At 44.4% G+C, this 22,603-nt stretch overlaps 2 protein-coding genes and 1 long non-coding RNA gene across 4 annotated transcripts in view; 1 reads left to right on the top strand and 2 right to left on the bottom strand.

The window, feature by feature from the left end:
- The first annotated feature begins 847 nt into the window (after positions 1-847).
- Positions 848-2,684, top strand: LOC115532512 (uncharacterized). The gene is made up of 2 exons (XR_003974057.1): positions 848-1,107; positions 1,939-2,684. It is a non-coding gene; the product is annotated as an uncharacterized LOC115532512 (long non-coding RNA).
- Positions 2,685-3,038: 354 nt separating this feature from the next.
- alpk2 (alpha-kinase 2) lies at positions 3,039-15,112 on the bottom strand. Of its 2 annotated transcripts, none has more exons than XM_030342267.1 (11): positions 15,014-15,112; positions 10,907-13,180; positions 7,743-9,372; positions 7,396-7,543; positions 6,675-6,802; positions 6,184-6,228; positions 5,727-6,025; positions 5,242-5,330; positions 4,551-4,768; positions 4,401-4,449; positions 3,039-4,317 (listed from the first exon to the last, which is right to left on the bottom strand). In XM_030342267.1, the coding sequence occupies exons 2-11, from the start codon at positions 12,986-12,988 to the stop codon at positions 4,107-4,109; spliced, it is 4,899 nt and encodes a 1,632-aa protein (XP_030198127.1). In that variant the 5' UTR covers positions 12,989-13,180; positions 15,014-15,112; the 3' UTR covers positions 3,039-4,106. The 2 variants fall into 2 exon arrangements, with proteins under 2 accessions (XP_030198127.1, XP_030198128.1); XM_030342268.1 differs by having other exon boundaries at positions 14,896-15,060.
- Positions 15,113-18,068: 2,956 nt separating this feature from the next.
- Positions 18,069-22,603, bottom strand: part of oacyl (O-acyltransferase like) — a 10,416-nt gene continuing 5,881 nt past the window's right edge. Inside the window, exons 11-15 of the mRNA XM_030342312.1 lie at positions 22,311-22,421; positions 21,915-22,038; positions 21,427-21,613; positions 20,620-20,762; positions 18,069-19,704 (exon numbers count right to left, since the gene is read on the bottom strand). Of these exons, the coding sequence (XP_030198172.1) occupies positions 19,600-19,704; positions 20,620-20,762; positions 21,427-21,613; positions 21,915-22,038; positions 22,311-22,421 (670 nt within the window). The 3' untranslated portion in view covers positions 18,069-19,599. The remainder of the gene's footprint in view (positions 19,705-20,619; positions 20,763-21,426; positions 21,614-21,914; positions 22,039-22,310; positions 22,422-22,603) is intronic.

Raw genomic sequence — 22,603 nt, 5'->3', positions numbered from 1 at the left:
TTTCTGACAAAGTCTGTAAAGTTAATTAAAGTGCCGTATTGGTGTCCTTGTCTTGATAACTTTTCTCTAGTTTATATGAAGGTATCTGGTAGAAACAATAAATGAATACTGCTTTGCCCGTTGTAGCAGAAAAAGGCTCCTATCTACTAGTACCACGTGGGCCTATAGCCTATAGACCGTTGATAAGCAAGAGAATCCTATTTACTACATATTGATTCGTTCCTTTATCAAAAGCACTGACCCAACCAGACCTTGTGAGGACATTGGAGCAAGGTCATACCGTAACGGATGGGGAAATCTAAATCTCCTGTATTGGTATAGGCTGTAGAACAAATAACAAAGTAAGTGAGTACCTTATAAATCAATTAATCTTCATTAAGTTATTATATATTCCCTCCCTTTGTAGAAAGCTCTCTTGATGACAGTACTTTTAATTAAGTTTTCCATATTTCATTTTGATTGAATAATCAACATAACCTAACTATTAACCTAACTATTATCTATAACTATTATGATATAGATAACTATTATCTATATCAACCTCAATCCAAAATTACCTGAATTCAATTGTTCTTCTACCAATTCTTTACTTTAACTTTGAAAGCCACATTAAACATAGAACAAGCCAGAGCTCATTTCTTCATGGTATCGCAACCTGTGTTGCCCCCCCCCCCCCCCCCCCCCCCTCTTCTCCACCTTCCACCCTATTTACCTTTTCCCTGTCCGACTCAATCAATACATCCCATGTAGCTTATCACCGACGGGGGAGCCGGTGCTATTTGACTTAACCTCCCCCCTCGCCCTCCCCCTGTCCTGCCATACATAAAGGACCCCGGTCCGCACACCGCCCAGTTACAGTCCCCCTACTCGGATCAGCCGGCCGCCAGACCCCCACCCACCTCCGATCCCCGGACTGCTCGGGTTCTGCTGGACTACTGGAAGGGACCCGTGGGACTTTTATTGCCTCCTTTAAGGGCGGGCCTGAGAGCCTGTGGTGTAGATGTGGCTTTAGGAGAGGGGAAGGGATGGGGCCGGTGAGAAGACTGAGGAAGAGGAAGAATGAATAGAGCGATCGACAAAGAGGAGCCCGCTGTCTGAAATAATGCCGTGAGTTTTGCATCTTCTGTTTAGAAGGATCCAAATCCTCTTATTTTTCAACGTCTTTTTTTTTTTTACTTCCATACAGTTTGGGATGTGTTAAGATGGATGCTTTGGGATGGGAATGGGTTCGTTGGGACATGAAGGTCTGGGTTTAAACGGTCTTCATCGTGTAGTCGTCACGGCCTTCTGGTACTATTCTCACTGTACCTTTATCAAAAGAATACAGATTAGGGAACATATTCCAATCTCTCTTTTAACTTTCCTACACACACACACACACACACACACACGCACGCACACGCACACACACACACACACACACACACACACACACACACACACACACACACACACACACACACACACAGATACAATCCCAGGTGCTCTTCAACCTCCCCAGAGTTAAGTTTTCTCAGCCGGTGTTGACAGCTTGTCTATTTGCTCACACAGCCAATCTCCCTTGGGCCTTATAATGCCTAACCTGTAGCTCGGTATCAGTGGGACTGAGAACGCCTCTCAAATTACCCTTTGGAATCAGGAAAAGTTGAAAAGAAGAAGCCAAAGAGTAAAGTGTGTTTGGATATCGGGAACTGGCGAAGGCCAACAGACACAAACGTGTGTTGGCCTCAATGTCATAGATTGTGGTAGTAAGCAAAATGCTCTGAAAGCCAGAGTAGTTCCTCTTGGGGTCGAATATTGAGCGTCACGGCTCAGACCAGCTCCCTCTTTGATGATGTAATCAGTATTACATGTACTAATGTATCCATCTTTTGAGGCGTATTTGTGAAAATGTCATGTTTCCATAAACTCACCTCTTCTTTTCTTTTTTTTTGCCAGGTCATCCGTACGTCCCTCCTTCCGCCTGTCCATCTATCATCCCTCCATCCCTCTGTCTGTCCATCACACACTGTCTTCTAGAGCTGTGGAGTGTGACAATGGTGTTTGTTGTCTGAGCTTTCAAACGCCATTATCACACTAAATAGCTACAGCGAGAACTGGCCCCACAAACGACCCCCTAAATGCTATAAATGCTATGAATGTGTATCTTCCTGGCCGATTCTACTCTTCTGTACATTGTGAAGCCTCACAATTGTATGGAATGTAAGGGGGGAAAAATACAATATCAATCAAATGAATTCTTATTTAACTTGGCATGAAGGAGGTATGCATATATGATGTTATCATTCATTTAACCTATCTTATTGAGTGTAGGCTAGGTATAATCCCAATGCTATGATATCAGCGTGGAGGTATGGTACTCATGCATGGTCCCTTGTGAGCGCACACAGATATAAAGAGACCGGTAAGTATTATGTATTTCCTGGCCAGGTCCCACACGGTGACCTACTAACCTCTATATATAGGGTGCTAAGATAGGGCTCATCACACTACAGGGTGATCTTTAGAGACCTATCCTAATCCTTCTATTGTTGTTTTTACGAGTTGAACCGGGGTGAGCTTGCTATGCATAGGCCCGATGTAGAGTTCGTAAATCCTAATGAAAATTGCCTTCATTGATGTGGTACAGTATTGTAATAAATAAAGATCAGGTGTCTTGTTGGATTACCTGGATGGGAATTAAACTGAAGTATATTGTTTTGGAGCAATCACCTTCATGGAAATATCACTCGTAATAACATGCAATCTTTATAAGTGGTCCTCCCACCACCCTTTAACCTCCAATAACCTCTCTCTCTACATTCTCTTGTCGCTCTCTCTCCCATTCCCTTTCTTTCTCTCTTACTCTCTCACACTCTCTGTTGTTCTCTCTATCAAACTATTTGTTGCTCTCTAGAACACACTCTGTCACTCTCTGTTCTCTCTCAAACTCTGTCTCTCCGTCTCTCTCTCTCTCTGTGTTCTTGTTCTCTCACACTATCTCAATCGCTCTTTCGTACACACACACAAACACACACACACTCACACACACACCCACCCACACACACACACACACACACACACACACACACACACACACACACACACACACACACACACACACACACACACACACACACACACACACACACTTAAACACTGTGAGTAGACTACGCACATTAAATTATGCATCTGAAGAGATTCAATCCCTTTTGACAGAAAGACTTACAAACAGCAATATATTTTGAAAGAGTGTGTGAGATAGAAAAACAGATAGACAGAAAATTAAATGATAAATAAAAACCAGATGGATGAAACAAAACATGGGACAAACGGGTTCATCAAAAATCAGTATATTTACTCAGTGAACAGTAAAAGTAGAGGATATCGATCGACCTCAAGGACTTGGTTGATACAAGTCCTCTTCATTAAAATTCTCACCGGGGCCAAGCCCTTATGAGTGAGGCTCACAATCAGTTGCCAATCATATTGTACACATTACTTAATTAAAACAAGGCTTGTTATTTATCAAGTGCCAATGTTTTGTGTTTGTATTAACGTGAGCCAGAAACACTTAAAAGGTGCCAGAGGTACAGAATCAAGAAAGAAAAAAAACCAGCTTCCCCAATCTGTTAAGAAAATAATATAATATTGCTACATTTCAGTCTAAGACATTGGGCTTTGTATATCGTTCTGCTGACAAACAAGCTACATTCATTTCCGAGTTTATTCACTGTCAGGTTCTCTCAAAAATCATTTTATCTCACTATCCAATAACACCTCAAGATGATTCTTATAAAGATATTTATGTTTCAAAACACGAAACAAATTACTCCTTAACCGTCGTCTAAAGTCATAGATCAGCCTCAGAATCCAAAGCTGAAACAAGAAAGAAAATAATTGGACAAAACGACCCTCCTCCAATAACATTGTCTTCTCCAGGCCTTCTTAACCTGTACGTCCTCTTCTCCAAGTTCCATTCGGTTCGAATCCCCATTCAGAGTTCGAGTCCCCTTTCAGAAGTCCAGTTTCATCAAGAAACCTCAGAGGCGGTGGAAGCGACCTTCTCAAAGACCCGACACTTATACCATTAATGTCCCAGACATCTCGTCTGTTATTCTCCATCATCATGACTTTCCCTTCACAGTGGGACCGAATGTCTTTTTCTTGGGGAGGGCTGAGGAGGGCTGAGGCTTGGGTTTGGGGGCTGAGAAGGTCTTCTTGGGTTTGGGCTGGAGGGAGGCCAGGCCGAGGATCTCACAGTACTTGTTGCACATGTGTAAGGCTTGGAACTGATCGATGAACGACGTGGCACAGTTCCCTCTGAAGCCCTTGTAGCTGTGAACGAAGCGGAACAAAGATGTAAGACACGATATAGGACGGATTGCTGTTTGAAAAGTGAGTACGTTGAGGATACTCACCCTTTTTTACAGGTTGCGATTCCAACGTCGGTAAGTCGCATACCCACGCCTGCAAAACGTAAAGCAAAACGTAAAGTAAAGTGTGATTGATTGATAGAATGATTTGGCGCATCCTGTCAAAGCCCCAGCATGCGGCAGCGTTCCCCTGACCTTGCATGTCGGTGACCAGCAGGTTCCCGTCCGTGTTGTCGTACACCCAGTGCTGGAAGGCGCAGCACTTCTGGCCCGCCTCCGAGTCGCTCCTCTTCAGGTTGATCTCCTTGCCGTCGCGGACCGAGTACTTCACAAAGTCCCCGATGAGCTCCTCCTCCAGGGTGGCGTACGGGACGGCGTTGGAGGGACGGTGGACCAGGTAGATTGGAATTATCCTGGTGGGAAAGAAAAGAGGAAAGGCGTGGTTTAGGTGGGGATGACAATTCATGACATTTTAGTGGCAACTTTAAACCAAAGTAGGTTTGAGGATGGTTATTTTGCGTAAAGATGCCTACAGGTAAATTTTCAGCAGTGGGGGGCTGAACCTACAACCATGAAAAAAGTGGAGCAAATATCTTTATTGCACTCAATATTTTTTTAAGGGGGTCCCTCTTCTGGCTTGGGGGCCCATGGTTGTTGTTTTTACGACTTATATCTTGAAACGGCCCTGACCCTAACCACTAGCGTTGACTATTCCTATATTAAACATAACAAAACTTTGACGAAATCTCAATGTATCGGTGGAGATAGACCTCCCATTTGCACAGGTTACAAACACAGCTGATGGGACTCCACCCTAACCCCCTAGCCGATAGAGACCAGTGACAATCCTTGGACATAACACATACACCCAGAGGATGATACTCACTCTGGGACTTCTCCGAAGGCCTCGGCAGACTGGGCCACGGTGGTGTAGGCCTTGATGTACTCCCGGGCCGTGTTCTGGACCTGGCACTCCTGCAGCACAACGACGTCAGCGTCAGTGTTAGTGTGTCAGCCATGTAAAGAGGTGCTCGAATTCTCTAATTGCTAAGGAAAGCTGCTGCAGTGTTTCCTTTCCTACCTCCTTTAGCATAGGTACTATTTTAAGCGTAGCACCATTCAGCCATTCATGAAAAGATATAATCAACATGACAACATCCGCCGTTGCATAAGTAAAAGCGGAAGTATTAAGTAAAAGCATAAGTAAAAGTGTTCGGATTCTCTATCGCATCGCAGTTGTCTTTTCCTAAGTCCTTACTAATTGTCCTTCATATCTTTCCTTCCTTTGTTTAAGCAAAAGAAGTAGGAAGTCATTGTTTTGCCGATTCAACCAGAGCTATAGTGCCTTTGGCGATACAGCAATAAACGCACCTCCACAGCCAGACTGAAGTTCTTCTGCACCAGCTCGTCGTTGTCCTTGGTCCCGTAGGTGATGGAGGTGTGGACCTTCAGCACGCAGATGTTCCCCGGCTCCAGCTGGGACACCAGGCCGGCCTGCAGCTTGGTCCGGAAGGCCCGCCGGTGCATCCCCTCCCCGAAGTGGACCGGCTCCGTGACGATGCTGGCCACCTGGTTCTCCCCAAAGTACTGCTGGGACAGGAAGTCCTCCCTGAACAGCAGCCGGGAGCAGCGGACGTTCTCCTCGTTGCCCACGATGTCGACAGGGGAAGCTGGGGGAAAAGACCGGTCAACTGGGATGGACACATTGAACTGTATATGGAGGTAGTAGATTGATCTTTATTGTCCACTGTTGTGGAAATTCAAAGGGTGATTTGGAAAGTTAGGGCGATTTTTGTTCAGATTTTTGACTCGCTATATGACGACTCACATGGGATGGTTTTAGGAGTTGCAAGGACGACGATCTGACTCAGCACTGCAGGGTTTCATGTTGAATAAAAGGAAAACATCAAATAGTTGCTTATTTTGCTGTTTATATGCTTTTAGCGAACACTTAATCCAAAGCTCCTTACAGTGATGTTACTAAGGACCTGTTGCTTATTGAGCAGGTAGGTGTTGGTAGGGCGTCCTGCTCAGGGTTGCCTACAGGTTTGCCTAGCAAGTCTTATTTTATTACCAAGGAGGTAGAGCAGGTTAACCTGTAACCAGAAGGTTGCTAGTTCGATCCCTGGCTCCTACTAGCTGAGTGTCGAGACAGCCCTGCTCAACTGCTCACGAGTAACGGCTTGGTTGACACCGCCATCGGTTTGGGTATAAAAATGGTTGTAAGTTGCTTTGGATAAAGCGTCTGCTAAATGCCCGTAAATGTAAAAATCTTTTCACTCGTTTTAATGCTTTGGTATCTCCTCGATAAAAACGTACCTTCATAGGTGAGCAGGTAGTCTAGGCTCAGTGATCCATGCAGGCTGGTGAGGACACACTGGTATTTGCCCAAGTCTTGATGAGAGGCCTTAGAAATGGTGAGCGAGACTCTGCTCTCATCCCCTCCACTGAGAACCGAAGGAACAGCAAGAGCCAGACATTTATGTTTCATATGAATATTACTTGGATATTGTGGACTGTATTAACAAAAATGATCACCAGCAGGGGTAAAACATCCATTTGTTGTTATATAAGAGAAGTTCTGTACATATTTAAAAATATATATATAGATGCTCTGTGGTACTGTTGCGTAACTGATGCATACATATATTTATATAATGTATAGATCAGTTACACAACAGTATAACAAACCCTCTTGTTTGGCTGAGGTCCAAATAAACCACTCGTTTACCAGTTATTCACTAACAGCAGAGATGCTCTCCACCTACTGAATGTCAATGTTGAAGGCATGGCACGGTCAAGCTAAACTCTGCTCATAGATCATGCATGCATCAGTGTTGTAATTTATATTAATGTTAGTATTGCTGTTATCACAATTATTGCGTTACAATTATGACGATTATTATTATGATGTTTATTATTATGATGATGGTTAGGATGATGATGAGGGTTATTTTCATTGTTGTTAGGGTAAGTTTATTGTTTTTATTTTTTTATTCGTTTCATTTTCATTTTCTGTTTCATTTTGGCGGGGCAGTACCTCCTCTTGAGCTCGCTCAGGGTGCGGCCCTCTCGGCTCCAGGTGACAGTGTGGTCGCTGACCACGCCGCTGAACTGACACCACAGACACACGCTCAGAGGGTCTCCGCTCACCGGCTCCACCTGGATCACCACCACCACCTTGGGCTCTGGGGAATTATTAGAGACGAGTGGGCCTGCTGTATTTTACATAGTGCACTACAATCTAAATTATAGATAACATACGCAGTAATATTGAGTCTGCAAGTTGGAAATCAACCATAACCCTAACCCTAACCCGACCGGTTGTTACAATTAACTCCACCATTCAATATATTGAGTGTAGATGTGTGCAGAGTTAGCCAATACCTTCTCTAGGGGGTTTCTGTTTGACCACATCGCTGTAGGCCTTCCTGCGTGTCGTATCAACGCCAGCCTTGGCTTCCTCTCTCTTCGGCGCCGTAGCAACCTCTGTCTTGTTGATCTTAGACTCCAGAGCACTCACCATCTTCCCAAACTTCTTTTCCGAGAGGCGCCTCCTTTTAACTGCGTCTTCGTTGATCTGATTCATCTGAGGGGTTTCCTGCAGTTTTACGTGGGTTCCCCTGTTTGGAGGCTCTTTCCCTGCTAAAGCTTTAGCCTCAGGGTGCTGTGACTTCTGCTGAAGACCATCTGCTTGCGCACTTTCCAGCTTACCGGAAATAACTGCTACTTTATCTTTCGTTTTACTGATCTTAGGACCGAACTTTGCTTCAAACGCGCTTATCTTTCCATCCATCGCCTTCTGTTTGGTGCCTTTCTCCTCTTTCACCAATGGCGGTTCCGGCTCGATCTTCACCACTGTTGCATTCTGGGTGGTGTGTTTCTTCTTCTTCTTGCATAATGACTTGGCGACGGGCACGTCGCTCACCGCAGGGCCATTGACCGCGGTAACTGCGCCATCCTCCTTACCCTCCTGTCCATTCAATGGGTCAACCTTGGTGTGGTTGTCATGCCCCTTTGGGGGCTGCTGCCCCGGGGCATTAGCAGAGAGGTTCTCCTGCCTCTTGCAGGTGGGCGTGGCAGGATGCAGCCCAGTCGTGGGCCCGACCTTTTTTGGTCGCGCCTTAAAGTCCAAGTTGCTCCTGTGCATTTTGTGAGGCATCGTGAGATCTTCCTGGCCAACGGCTCCGGGCCGGTCCCCGTACTGCAGTCCCTGGGGTGCCGTGTCCTTTGTGGCCCTCGGGAAGAACGGATCCACCAAGTCTAGCGTGAAGCACGCCAGGCGTCTCTTCTCCGAGTGCAGGAAATGAGCCCCGGGAACAGAGACCAGGTTGGCCAGTTCTCTACTCAAGGCCTCGATATCTTGGTTGATATCAAGTGCGTTGCGGTCTGTCGTAAAGCGGCCTCCTAAATGACACAAGCCTCGTTGAAGAACATCATCGTCCAAACTAACCGGCGACTCTCCCTTTATTTCCTCCTCAGAGTTTGAATGTTCAGTCCCATCGGTGGACTGTGTTTTATTCTGGTGGCAGCGCCGCAAAGGTGACCTACCAGGGGCTTCAAGGGCTGGCAAAGGTACACAGGTCTTTGTGTGAGGACAGCTGGCCTCCTTGTTGTCATCGAAAACCTCAACTCGGGCGAAGTCTTGATCTCCTTCCAAACCGTTAATGGTCACACAGAGATGCTGGCTGCCAAGAGCGAGGGGCGCTGCTGGAATAGTAGAGGCAGGACCCTCACTGGAACACAGGACATTCTGTTGCAGAGGAGTTTCATGTGGCACTTGGTTTATTGCGTCCCCCAGGGGCACGTGTGTATTCCTCAGGGTATGTGTGGCGTCGCTGAGGCAGTAGGGTTCCTCTCCGGCAGCTTCTGACTCAAACGTCTCTGACTCAACAACAGTTGGAGGGGAGTCAGTCAGCTCTGACGCACCGTGCCGTAAATCTCTGTCCGCTACCGATGAGTCCTGCTGGGGGACGAGGTCCTCCGCTGTCACTTTATACACGGCACCTCCGTGAGGCTGTGAACGGAAGAGAGATATTCAATTAAAAAAGAAAATGGGAAGGATCCATTCATGAATGGACCCACAGTTACATGTAAATACAGGAGGTATTGATTCAGACTTAAAGCAGCTACGACAATAGTGACAAGTTTGGTTATTTTGAGTCATTAGGTCTACAATACTTTGCATAATCTTTGACATATAAATAAATATATAAACATATATATATATTTATATATACATTATAATGTATACAAATATTTGATTTTACTACACGTACCTTTCTATAGAACTACTAAACTGAAGCTCCGATAATTGCATGCTTCCAGTTACCAGCCTGTGGTCCATATGTCCCACATGCAAGTGAATCCCCTTGACTGTTATACGCGCTCAGACTACGCCTCTATGCCCATGAGCAAATTAGTGAGTGTCCTCTCGTGTCCCACGGACTGCAGGGTTTTTAAAAGAGGTGCTTAAGGTTGGGTAGAGTGTATAAGAATGTGGGCATTGGAGCGAGCGAAAGAGAGGGACATGGGGAGAGAGAGAGAGAGAGAGAGAGAGAGAGAGAGAGAGAGAGAGAGAGAGAGAGAGAGAGAGTTAGAGAGAGAGAGAGAGAGAGAGAGAGAGAGAGAGAGAGAGAGAGAGAGAGAGAGAGAGAGACAGAGAGAGTAAGAGGGGAAGGGAGAGGGGGTCAGGTTTCAGAACTCAGCTGTGGTCTTCTCTCACTCGTACCCCCACCCTCCTCAGGCGTGACACCCAAGGGATCCGTGCTATTATCATCATACCCCCCTCCCATCCCGCTATTATTAGACACCATTTCTGTCTATCTAAAGTTTTCTCCCAGGCCCCCCCCCCCAATGCTTCAGCTGTTTGAGATCCACACAAAATAGAGACATTTTGTCATCGTCCGCTTCAGTCTCCAGAGCCCTGATTCCTGGCGCGCTCAGCTAATGAGTTGGAAACTCGGCCTGGCTGACGAATCATAATGACTCACAAGTGTTGTGACACGTGTTAAGGGACGTGCAATATGATTTTCAGATAAGCATCTCTTTGCACGTGCTTCGCATCTGAGAAGGAGAATGCCCGTCGTGACTTGGCTTGACTGGCCAGCTGGATGTTTCCTATAATAAAATATTTATAGCATCGGCTAAGACGTATTGATATTTATCAGTGTGCGTACGTGGGTATATTGGTTTCATTTATACGTGGGGTCGATTTATGTGTTTGGCTACAGTCGTGGGTAAGCGTTAAAGGTATGTGTAGCTCTATCTCGCTGTGTCTCTCGTTTTCTCTCTCTCTCTCTCTCTCTCTCTCTCTCTCTCTCTCTCTCTCTCTCTCTCTCTCTCTCTCTCTCTCTCTCTCTCTCTCTCTCTCTCTCTCTCTTTCTCTCTCCCTCTCTCTCTCTCTCTCTATCTCTCTCTCTAGCTCTTGTTTATATGAAACTCTGTTGCAGAGGTTTTCTGTGTGTGCGCTATCTGCCGCCACCAATCTCACAAACACAACATTATCTTTTAGATAACTTGGAAACCCCAAAGTAAACAAGTAGTCCTACCCCTTCAAACTTGAGCTCAGTCTGAGCACACTCTCTCTCCAAGTCCTCGTCCACATCCTCTTCAATGTGAAGCCAAACGTCGTCTTCCCCGTTGCTTGTGTCACCATCTCTGTCCGTTGGACCAACATATCCCCGGAACTGGACCACATCCGGATCAGACTCCTCCAGGACCGCCGGGATCCCGGGATGTCCGGAGATCAGGGCAGCTGTCCTTACGTCAATAGAACATTCTCCCAGAGAGGTCAACATAACAGAGGATACACTCGATGATGAATGTGTGTCTACAGGGGGAATCGAGTCCTGGTCCCGGGCGCTCTTGATCTCTCCTGTATGCCTGTTCTCCTCTCTTGGAGTTGCAGTTGAACTTTCTGGCTTAACCTCAAGGTGGTCCTCGACGACAGCGGGATCTGTTGGTGTGTTAGGGGAGGGGGCGGTGATGGTGGAATTGCTTCCGACTGGACTTACGCAGCGGTCAGAACTGGGTTGTGACTCCACTGACTGATCCGGGACGTCCATCATCATCTGCGTCTGTGGGTGAACGTCAGACAACCCCGTGTCTTCCCGGCCCCTCAGGAGTGTATCTTCCCGTGTGCTCACGTGGCCGGTTGTCTTCACTAGCAACGCCATCGCGTTTCGCGCTTCTGAATCCCGTGCGAGCGCCTGTGTCAGGGCGTCTATCTCTGCACCGATCTCCGTGAAGGCGGCCGTGATCTCCTCTGGGGGAGATGCGATGATGGCAGCCCAGTCCGAGAGCGCCGTCTCCCAGCTGTCAACCGATGACCACCTCTCGATGAGAGGAGGCCCCCAAACTCCGATGTCACCACTGGACACACGCCGCATTGCATCACCCTGCTCCATGGAGGGGTGACCGGACATCTCTCTGTCTGCAGAAGGACAAGGCCAGGACCAGGCGGTGATATCAGCCCCTTCACTCAATGCTGAATTCCCCGACTGGTCCACAATGATCCCCTCGCTGTCTGGCTTGCCGGCTCCTTTGTCCTCGCTGGACATATACTGACAGGCGTCCATCCATAGATCAATGGGGTTGTCGCTTTGCACCACTTGGGAATTTACATGACTGGTTGACCCTGTTTCACCCACTGGCGTAACATGCTTCCAGGCATTGTCTGTTCCAGTTGGCGGTTCCAGCCCAATTTGTTGGGTACACGGTTCAGAGTCTGAATCCAAGTCCACATTTTTGAATAAATGGTTATGGGATTCAGTCATAGCCCCTTGCAAAATGTCTTCACTGGGGAAAAGTGTGTTACTAAAGAGGCTCTGCGGAAACACTGAGGGTCTGTCAGAAGATATCTGGTGGTCCAAGGCTGGATTGGATTGGCTGCTGAGGTTGAGGAAGTCCTGTGTCTCACTCTCCAAGATAAACAGATGCTCCACAGCACAGTCGCTCTCTGTCAAACCACTCGAAAGATCTGATAAGAGTGTGGAAGGATCAATGTTGTTACTGTCGTGTTCCAGGTTGCAGGGGGTCCATTCAGTCTCAGGGTCCGTTTGATCAGATTGAGGTCGATCCATCAAACTGATTAAAGTAGGTGACACCATCCTATGAGCTTTACTAGTACTGGGATCTTGCTTCAGACTGTAATGTACAGCTGCTTCTTTATGGTAGAGGTCTGGGAGGGTTTTTGAGGGCACTGTGTGACAACTGGGGGCTGATGGAAGGCAACTTGTAATTTGAGGTGAGTTGCTTGTGGAAGGTGTACTATATTTATGGACGCTCAAATCACTCTTTTTCCGGTGACAGTTAACTGCACTTGAAATTGGTTGAAGGTTTGTGTGGTCGTCTACGAAACGCCATTCTGGCGAGGTACCGTTTGGCGACAAAGATCTCAAACAATCGTGGTCGGACACGGTTTCAATTTCAGGTCTTTTCGAAAGGCTTTTGTTCATACAGCAAAGGGGCTTTGGTGGATCCGCAACAGCTTCTGCATGTCTCTTGTAAACAAGTGATTCCACATATGTGGTTTTATTGGGAAGTGAAGGCTCCATTTCCTCAGTATGCGTGTCAGAGAGAGTCTTCAGTGACTCAGGCCGACTGTCTGAAAGATTAGCTGAAGGATCCATAGGGATATCCACGAATGTGTCTCTGGAAGTTGGCAGTAGGGGGGCTGGGACCTGAGCCCCAGTATAGAAGCTCCAGACTAATTTACAACCAAGAGCTTAGCAGTAGTAGACGACTGTGGGGGGTTTGTTGATCTGGGGTTACATGATGTAATTTCTCCCTCAGAGAGCAATTGCTATGTCTTTTTTCAGTGCCTGCAAAAGAAAGTATGAACTTGACATGACATCAATTTCGTTAAGCAAAACACAAAAGACAGTTATGAAAGCTGTATGGCAAGAGGGGTGTTATCTAAAGGTGTCTCTACTCTCTGGTAAGATTATCCAAGACCAATATCACCCCCTAGCTGTCACTTCAGGTGATTTGTTTATCTTTCACTCCAGAAATACCCCCTCGCCACTACTTGGTGAGTGTGTTTAAAGTAGCTTTTTGACACACCTTATCAACAGGAAACCATGCTTTTTCCACCCACTGAGATTAAGGCTTTTAGATAATACATGCTTCCATCTTGAAAGCCTTAATTGCTTATAAACTCTTTAATTAGACTCAAAGTTACCATTGGCATAATATTTAATGATCACTGACAACCAAAACAATTGGTCATTAATGGGGTTCATATTATTATTTCGATTTTTGTTGCTGACATCTTCATGTCATAAAAAATCATGTTGAACCATATGCATTGCACGGTCCTGTCATAGTGTAGGCTACTATTATTATATTTAAATCAATCTTTTACTATTCTGTCTTATTGGTATTATGTCATCATATATATATATCCTGTATATTGTAGTGGAATGTTTTATGTTTTTTTTTTATCATTTGCGTCTAGTGTACTAGACTACTATATCAATCTTTATAGGCCAGTACGAGAAACCATAAGGAAAAAGTGACCTTGCAATACAAATCTAACTCTTGTGATATGTTGTTGCGAGACCAAGCCTGTGGCACAGACAGTGGAAAAATACCAGCACATCTTCACCCATGACCTGCATAAGTAACATTCCTGTTGGAGAGTGAAGGGCAACCCAGATGGAACCTCTAGCCAGGACTGTTTACTATTGGTTAACTGCACCTGTTTGATTTACTAACACCGCCACAGTCAGCTCAAAAAACGCGATAAGCGAAAAAATGCTAATCACCAAATAGAATGTTCTTTGTGCAGGTGAACACAGGGATGACAGGAGAGTTATGATGAGTGGACCTAAAGGGGATCATTCGCTGATTTGTTAGACGCCACAAACATCTCCCAGGCCTTCCAAGCGTTTCCACTGCCATCCAAGATGTACCCACACATCTTAAAATAATCCAGCCTGCTTTGACAGCTAGGAGTCGTCCACGTGACCAACGAGAGGTTGCGTGCTAAAAACTAGCATGCAAGATTTGGTAGGATCACTACTTCAGATTTGTTTTGATCTGGCCTTTTTCAGTTGGTTTATTTATAGCAGCATTTAAGAAGCGTAAAGGTGTCATCATTTGAGTGAGTTTTATTTCAGTTTGAACGAAGTGCATTAGAAGCACTCCAAATCATATAAAGTTAGGGAGATATAAAAGCTACATTTTGATTACAACTGACTCAAAGCAATGCCACATCAAATACGATAGACAATAATAATGACATCAATATCAGATAAATTATTACAAACAAAAACACAGTAATGTAGGGGTAATAAATGCTTTAGTCACCATGTCAAGTTTAATCCACATCACCATAAGCATTAGAGAATATATGATGTGAATAAAATGCGTTATAATTCTTTATCCGAATCTCAGCCCAAGAATCACAAAACAAATCAATAACTCATATAAATTGCACCTATCATCAATACTGTAATAATATCCATGCTTATTCTCAAACCGGTGATTATTAAGTCATAAAAAAAAGGAAACGAAGAATGGTTGAATGGTTTACCTTCCGTCTGTAGCTACGTCATAAATCAAATAGTCCCGCAGGTGTAATTATATCACCGAGGCATTAAAACAGTTGTCTAGCCGGCGGTGGGGCTTTCCAAGCCATGCACATTACGTACCCTTGTCCGAGCGCTAGTCCAACAGACCTGTGATGCACCACTTGGGTATGAGCTCGCAAGTAAGAGCAGATTTCAGTCTTGGGGTGTGTGTTTATTTTTAAACTTTTGCCCCCTGCAAGTACAAAGTCAGTTACCTGATAGCGGGGCCATGTGCCGATCTGAGACACTTATCACCCTATATCTATGTTTATTTACAGGCCACTTCTGAAGATCTTCATCTTTAGTGTATTGAGAGTCGACCGGGTACACCATGAGAATGACGCCTTGTTTTTAAATCCTCTGTTTGCTGGAACACAGGAGCGAGAGGGATTAGACACCTTCTAGGCTCTGGAAGGTGTCTAATCCCTCAGCATATAAAACCAAGATATAAAACCAAGAACCTCAAGATATTTAACCAACCATCTGTGATATAACATGACCCCCTAGAATCTAGAGGGTCATGTTATATCACACCTAACATGTTAAATCAAATTTAACATGACCCTCTAGATTCTAAAGGGTCATGTTAAATCACAGATGGATGGTTTTATATCTTGGCCCGTTTAAGGATTGGATTAATTGGATCCAATCAAGTGATTCATATTCATTAAGACATGGATTAAGATCATTGAATATCTCAAATACTTCACTAATCCAGAAGGGGAATTCAGGAATGACACCAGCCAAAACGTTAATAGAACACGGCAAAACCGAGCAGGTGCACTTTGCTTGGTCCTTGTTTCGGATAAGCATTGATTGGTTAACTTAGAGTCTAAAGCTGCAGTTGTAGTGGACTGGCTGTCCCTCAGACCATTAGAACCATGGATCCAAAGGAACGACGTTCAGGTGAAGGATGCATCGTTCTTAATAAACCCTTCAGTCCCATCTCAAATGATGTCCTTTCCCCCGACCCTCTCTCAATCAGTCAGTCAGTCAGTCAGTCAGTCAGTCAGTCAGTCAGTCTATTGTTCTTTGTATTTGACCATTAGAGCAACAGCTTGTGGCATCTGATGGCGTGCCCCAATAGGTGCCTTTAAGGGCAACCATCCTTGACCTAAAGCTAACGATGTGGAAGGAGGAGACCTTTATAGCATGTCTTCTGGGAGGGAATCGGATCACTTTGAAAACACCAGTGTCAACACAGAAATAACAACATGATTATTAATTACTGTACTCTCTTCAAATTCCTTCTCAGCTTGCTTGGTGCTAAACTCTGTGTCAAGACACACATTTGTGGTGTTGTATTAGCTGATGAAGCGTAGACATCTGCACTGTAACAACCAGTGAACAGATTGAAAGAACCCATTCAATGGCAGTGAAAGCGAATTAATATTCTATAGCATCCTATAACCTTTATTTTTTTTAGTTTTCCTGTCACTTTTTCTCACGATCTTGTTATATTGTTACATTTTATAATGCATGTAGCCTAACAGACTTCCTTTATCTTTCTGAAACAATAGAACTATGTCGGATAATAGTCATAGTTATCCAACATGTTCAAAGTCAGACCATTCAGTGTATAAAGAGGTCGTATGTTGTTGCAAAATGATTCTCCAGGACAGTTTCATTACCTGGATTTCAGAGGTTACGTCAACTTTTCTTGTCAGTGGAACAGACAGGTGTGCCACTGTCTTAAAAACAGCACGTTGTAAACTTCTATTTAGGGAGTCCAGAAAGTAGTGACTGTGTGTGCGTGTGTGTGTTTGTGTGTATGTGTTTTGGCGTGTGTGTGAAAGGGTTGTGTTTGTGTGTTGGGTGTTTGTGTGTCTGTGTGCTTTTCTTTGTGTGTTGGGTATGTCTCTGTTGGGCATGTCGTGTGTGTGTGTATGTGCCTTTGTTTGTGTGAGTTGGCCGTGTGTTTTTGCAGTGTGTGTGTTTGTGTGTATCTGGGACTTTGTGTATGTGGTTGGGTTTGTGTTGGGTGTGTATGTATGGCTGTGGGTGTGTGTATTGGTGTGGATGTGTGTGTAAAAGGTTGCTGACCAACCTCTTCTCATTTATGATGCTTGAGTGAAAGATTTACGAATATTTAATTGTTAATTCTTTCTTATGCATAAACTATTGCAGGTGAACTAGTGCTTACATTATTAGGGGGTTAAGGTTAAGGATCATCTTGGAAGTTGGGTAAAAACTGAGTGATCAAATAAACAAACAGGAGAAATTGACACACGCATGCTAACACACAAAATAACACATACAAAATTAAGAAAAAAACTCACATAAGCTGTAGTTGTTTCATTCATCGTATATATTTTGTGATAACGTCTGTTATTGTGTTCGTCTGGATGCGTATAGGCCTATATTGCTGACATCAAACTGAGTTTGGGATGATGTGTCATTTTTAGCACAAATCATCTTAAAACTAAAAAATGCATTGAGCCAATATGTCTCCCAATTAACTTGTGAGTTTTGGATGCAACTCATTGATAACTGACCCTCTCAATTATCAATGAGTTGCAAGCCTGCTGGAGACTCTTTGATTTGATATTACATGATTGGTATGATACTCTTTTAGATATGGTGACTAACATCACTTGACTAACATGACCTTATTACATCAGCAGCTATAAAGAGAAGACAACAAGCAGTGGAAAATAATTACGGGATTGGGATATGTTGTTGTCGAGTTTTGGCTTTTGGCTTGACCCTGTGGAGTAATGTGTATGAACGGAGAGCTGTACAAGTAGAGAGTCATCTTACCCAAGCATGATATATTTAAACCATGTTGTCGCACGATCTGCCCACTAGCTGGAGTCTGAAGCTCTCTCTCTCTCTCTCTCTCTCTCTCTCTCTCTCTCTCTCTCTCTCTCTCTCTCTCTCTCTCTCTCTCTCTCTCTCTCTCTCTCTCTCTCTCTCTCTGGCAGAATGGACTGGCTCCCAGGAAAAACCTTCATGGAGAAACCGCGCCTTCTGGCGATCGTAGAAGTGTACGTATGTGTTTGTGTGAGAACATGACTCAGCCGTATCCCCCACCATTACTCAGTATACAGGCTGCAATCTTAAACCCTGGCAGTTCCTCCCTGGTAACATTAAGTGACATGGCAGCTACAATATTTATACAAACACAATCTGATAGCCCATTTGGAACCTTTATTTGTAGAAACAATATTTTGAACAAAACCTTTTTTTAATTTGTGTGTCAAAATATTAAACATGAATTGAAAAAATGAGTTATGTACTTATTGCTCAGTGTGTAAAGAGTGAATTATAAAATATAAATGTCACTAGGCTAGGATCCGGTATATTTAAACCGCCACAGGTGTTGGGTCAGGAACAAGACATTGGAATAAAAATTATGTTATTTATTCCCACGCTACCACAAGCCAACACACAGATTCTAGAAAATAAACATGGACCTAAGAACTATGAATGACATGTCATTAAAGGTATATTCCACATGAACCAGGACAAGATAAATCAGGTTCGAATATTATTAAGTTAGCCTTTTCTACACACACATATATACCCTGTCATAATCTAATAGGTACCCAATAGTAAACAAATAGCAACAGTAAGTTATTTGTCAGATCCAGACTTGTAGACCCCTGATTCCAAAACTGTGGAACTTTATTCCAAGTACACTTATGTATGCACTGGGGAAGAACATACCATCCCTTTACACACAAGTATTGGTACATCCTGTAGTCCTATTGGTGCTCTGTTTGTATAAAAGATTACAGAGTTTCTCCAGATTAATTAACCTGTTTGTTGGGGGCTCGAATCTAAACAATTGAAATGATTGGTCTTCATTATACTTGATTACACTTGTTTCTGCAATTATATATTTGTTATAATTATAAAATAACAACGTAATAACAATTTGGGCCATGTGGCCTCTCTCCGTTCTTATTCACCACTGAAGGGATTGCCATGAAGTGTAGATTCCAGATGATGTCAGAATTGGTGTCATTATTCCAGTATTGTGAATTGTTACTTTCATAAATCACAATCAAACCACAGAGGGTTTGATTGGATCAAAAACTGCTGTTTACCCAATCGTCCCCCAGAGGACGCCATTTTAAAGGCCTTCGAGCATAGGCCTCCTGCCCCCATCGCTCGGGCGTGAGTCACTGCCTGGCGCTCTGAGATTGTAGATCATAATAATCATATTTACACCTTGAAATTCTAACTCGGTTTAATGACGGAAAATTTCCCTTGGTGAAACACTGACAGTTGATTTGTCAAGAGGCTTATTAAACCACTTATCCGACCCTTAATCTAACTAGGCTAAAGCACTTTGATGTGGCTAGTTCTGTAAATAGAACTACTCATGCAGGCAAAACAGAGTAAAGGAACATGCTTTCCTTTCAATGTGACTTTATTACTATGATACAGTCATATACATATTTAAAGAAGTTTCTATCAAATAGCTTGCATATGATGCATAATATCTATGTTTAACCTACTCGATGTGGTCAGGTCTGTGATCAGTGTGTATTTGATGTGCATTTAATGCCGTTGGCAATGGGGATTCCATCAAACGATCGATCCTATCAACATTTTAAACTGTGTTCGGGTCAGACCCTCACAGAACCCAAGAGCTGAGTTGAATCAGACTATAGATTCCATTCTCGGTGGAGCTGGATGAATGGGATGATGTCTACCCTCTATCCACTGCTTCTCCGCAGGAAGAGGTATGGTTTCTCCACCAGCACCGTGAGGACGTAGCCAGCCGCCAGCGTGAGGGTCACATGACCCAGGAACAGGTACATCTAGAGGGTCAAGACAGACAGGAGACGAGTGAATCACATGTATCACTCATATCACATATATTACGGTAAAAGGAGATCAAATATATTACAAAAACACCTGATCATGGATCTCTTAGAGCCACTATCCCTCCTCAACATGGTCACCGGCAAGACCTTATCCCTCCTCCCTCCACCCCAACATAAGAAAATCACGCTCTACGGCTCCACATTACTCTCTATCCAGCTCCACATTCTATAGAGATGCCTCTGTATGTATTATCAAAAAGTATATTTTTCTATAATCTTCACCTGGCTACCTGACTACCTATATTGTGGCCTTGACTTGTGTCTGTGAAACTATATTCAATTGTCTAAATAGTGATAGTTCATCGATGTAATCTTCCTATAGGCTTACACCATAACCTGGATTATTCAGGGATTGTATTACATCATCATTCCCTCACGTTCCACTTTAGCAGCAATCAGAATCTGAATGCCTTGTTGCCATGAAACAAAGGCTTCCGCTTACTCACAGCAACAAGGGGACAAGTTTTAAACCTCAGACGCATTACTCTTCAAGGCAAAATTAAACTTCTGCGTCGAACAGCCAGCCACTGTAAGATACACGCATCTTTCCAAAAGGTTTTCCTTGTCATTTATATATTGACTAGTTGGGAAGATTCCACGTATAGATATCCATTAAGTACGACACATCACTTAATCTCATTAAACAGACGACACAGAGTTATGGCTTTTGGTGGACTATACTCAGAATCTCCAGGACACATTGAACCTTGAGCACAAGCACTGGTGCAGAGAGAGCCTTCGCCTGCGTCTACAGCAGCCAATCATCAACACCTGCCCTTTTAATGCACTGCGCAAGAGACGGGCGGCCCACAAGGTTGATGTTTGGTGTAGTGTTGGGGGGTCTCTTACAAAGTTGAAGTTGGTGAAGTGCATGGTGGTCTCCTGCTTGCCGTTGTAGAGGATGATGAGGAAGGGGTGGATGAGGTAGCAGGAGAAGCTGATGTGAGACAGAGGGGCCCACACACCCAGAGACAGCAGGCTGTGGACCAGGCCTAGGGGAGGGTTAGGGAGATGTGAAAGAGAGAGCGATAGAACCATGACGAGAGAGAGAGAGAGAGAGAGAGAGAGAGAGAGAGAGAGAGAGAGAGAGAGAGAGAGAGAGAGAGAGAGAGAGAGAGAGAGAGAGAGAGAGAGAGAGAGAGAGAGAGAGAGGGGGGATGCTGACTGAACATTCATAAAAACAAGCAATATCATGTACTTAAAGCAGCAAAACTGGAAGCAATTGTATTCATTAATATACAATAAATGAATCCTGTAGTGCAGATCAGGATATTGTGTAGTATCAACTTTAGCAGACAACTTTAGATATTTATCTGGAGTCTGATTTGTTAGACTATGCAACTCCCAGCTAGACTCACAGGCCACGCTACATGCTTCGCTCAACCAGAGACTGAGGACATTGTCCCAGGTTTCGTTGCTTAAACAAGAGTGTGGATTGTGTGGTTGATGGCTGGTTTAACCAGCCTCATCCGGCCTGAGTCAGTCTGATTGGACTCAAGGGCTGAGTGAGGCTGCACACCTGTTGTGCATTGAGCAATCAATGTGCACATGTTAAAGGATCCATATTATACCCCCAGCTGTGGCTGTGATTAGCTATTACAAGCCGTTTATAAACCCCCACACGGGGGGGGGGGGACTAGCACCCAACAGGCTCACCTCCATAGCCCTCCTCACAGGCTAGTATGATCCAGGCCACGCTCAGAGCCCACAGGGGCCGGTGGACCCCCTGGTACAGGGCGTGGGCGACGGACGGGTGGTCCGGGACGTCCTTCAGCACGTAGGCCAGCACCACCACCGCCGCCATCCCCACCAGACACGAGACCCAGCCCAACACCGCCTGCCACTGGGGACCCAGGGGAAGAACCAGGGGAAGAACCAGGGGAAGAACCAGGGGAAGAACCAGGGGAAGAACCAGGGGATCAACGAAATATGGATGATAAGGAAGATAGTGGATGATAATAATATGAACAACAACAACCAAAATGGAGGCAGGATAGTGTAGTGGCTAGAATTTTCAACTCCCAGCTGAAAGGTACTCGGTTCGATCCCCGATCCCCACAGTCTCGCCTTAATACACTTAACCCATGCGCCCTAATAACATAGTAATAAGATAGTCCATGGTGAAGAGCAACAGATGGGTGTACCTGGTGCTTGAGAAGCTGGTCCCTCCTGTTGGTGATGTATATACCCAGCAGAATGCCTATTAGGTAAGGTCCGTATCTGGTGTACGGCTTGTTGTAGTAATACTGGAAATAGCTTTCATAGGTTCTGAAAAAAAATTATATATATATATATTTTGATTAAATAAAACAATACTAATCTATAAATTAATACATACATGTAAGCCTATGTTGATTTACGACGACAAAATGAATGTCAATAAAAACGATCAAGATATTGATTGTTGATTGAAGAAAGAAATACTAATATGTAAATCCTTTTTATTTTTTTATTCTTGTATTGTTCTTTTGTTTCCAGACAAAGTCAACCAATATGCATATAACCTATGTTGTCATGTGTTAGTGAGGCCGGTGCCTTACAGGGTGGTGGGCTGGTGTACTGGCAGCTGCAGCAGGGCAGTGATGACGGCACTGGCCAGGCCTGACAGCAGCAGCAGGAGGGCCGAGACCACCAGCAGCACGTACCTGTTACTGGGGTGCACACACAACCGCAACCGCACTGTTCACTGTCTGTACGCTCTCAGGAGACTTACAACAAGGGGAGCTTGGGAACAATCGATACGGTACTAATCAATATTCAGAGGACAAGTTTGGAAAGGAGAAACACAGGCGGGCAAAATCAATGCTAAGTGCTTATAAACCACTATCTTATG

This window comes from Gadus morhua, chromosome 19 (assembly GCF_902167405.1).
Source record: "Gadus morhua chromosome 19, gadMor3.0, whole genome shotgun sequence".
In the NCBI taxonomy this organism is placed as follows: domain Eukaryota; kingdom Metazoa; phylum Chordata; class Actinopteri; order Gadiformes; family Gadidae; genus Gadus; species Gadus morhua.
The sequence above is the reverse complement of the archived record's forward strand: the minus strand, read 5'-3'. Positions and strand labels throughout refer to the sequence as shown.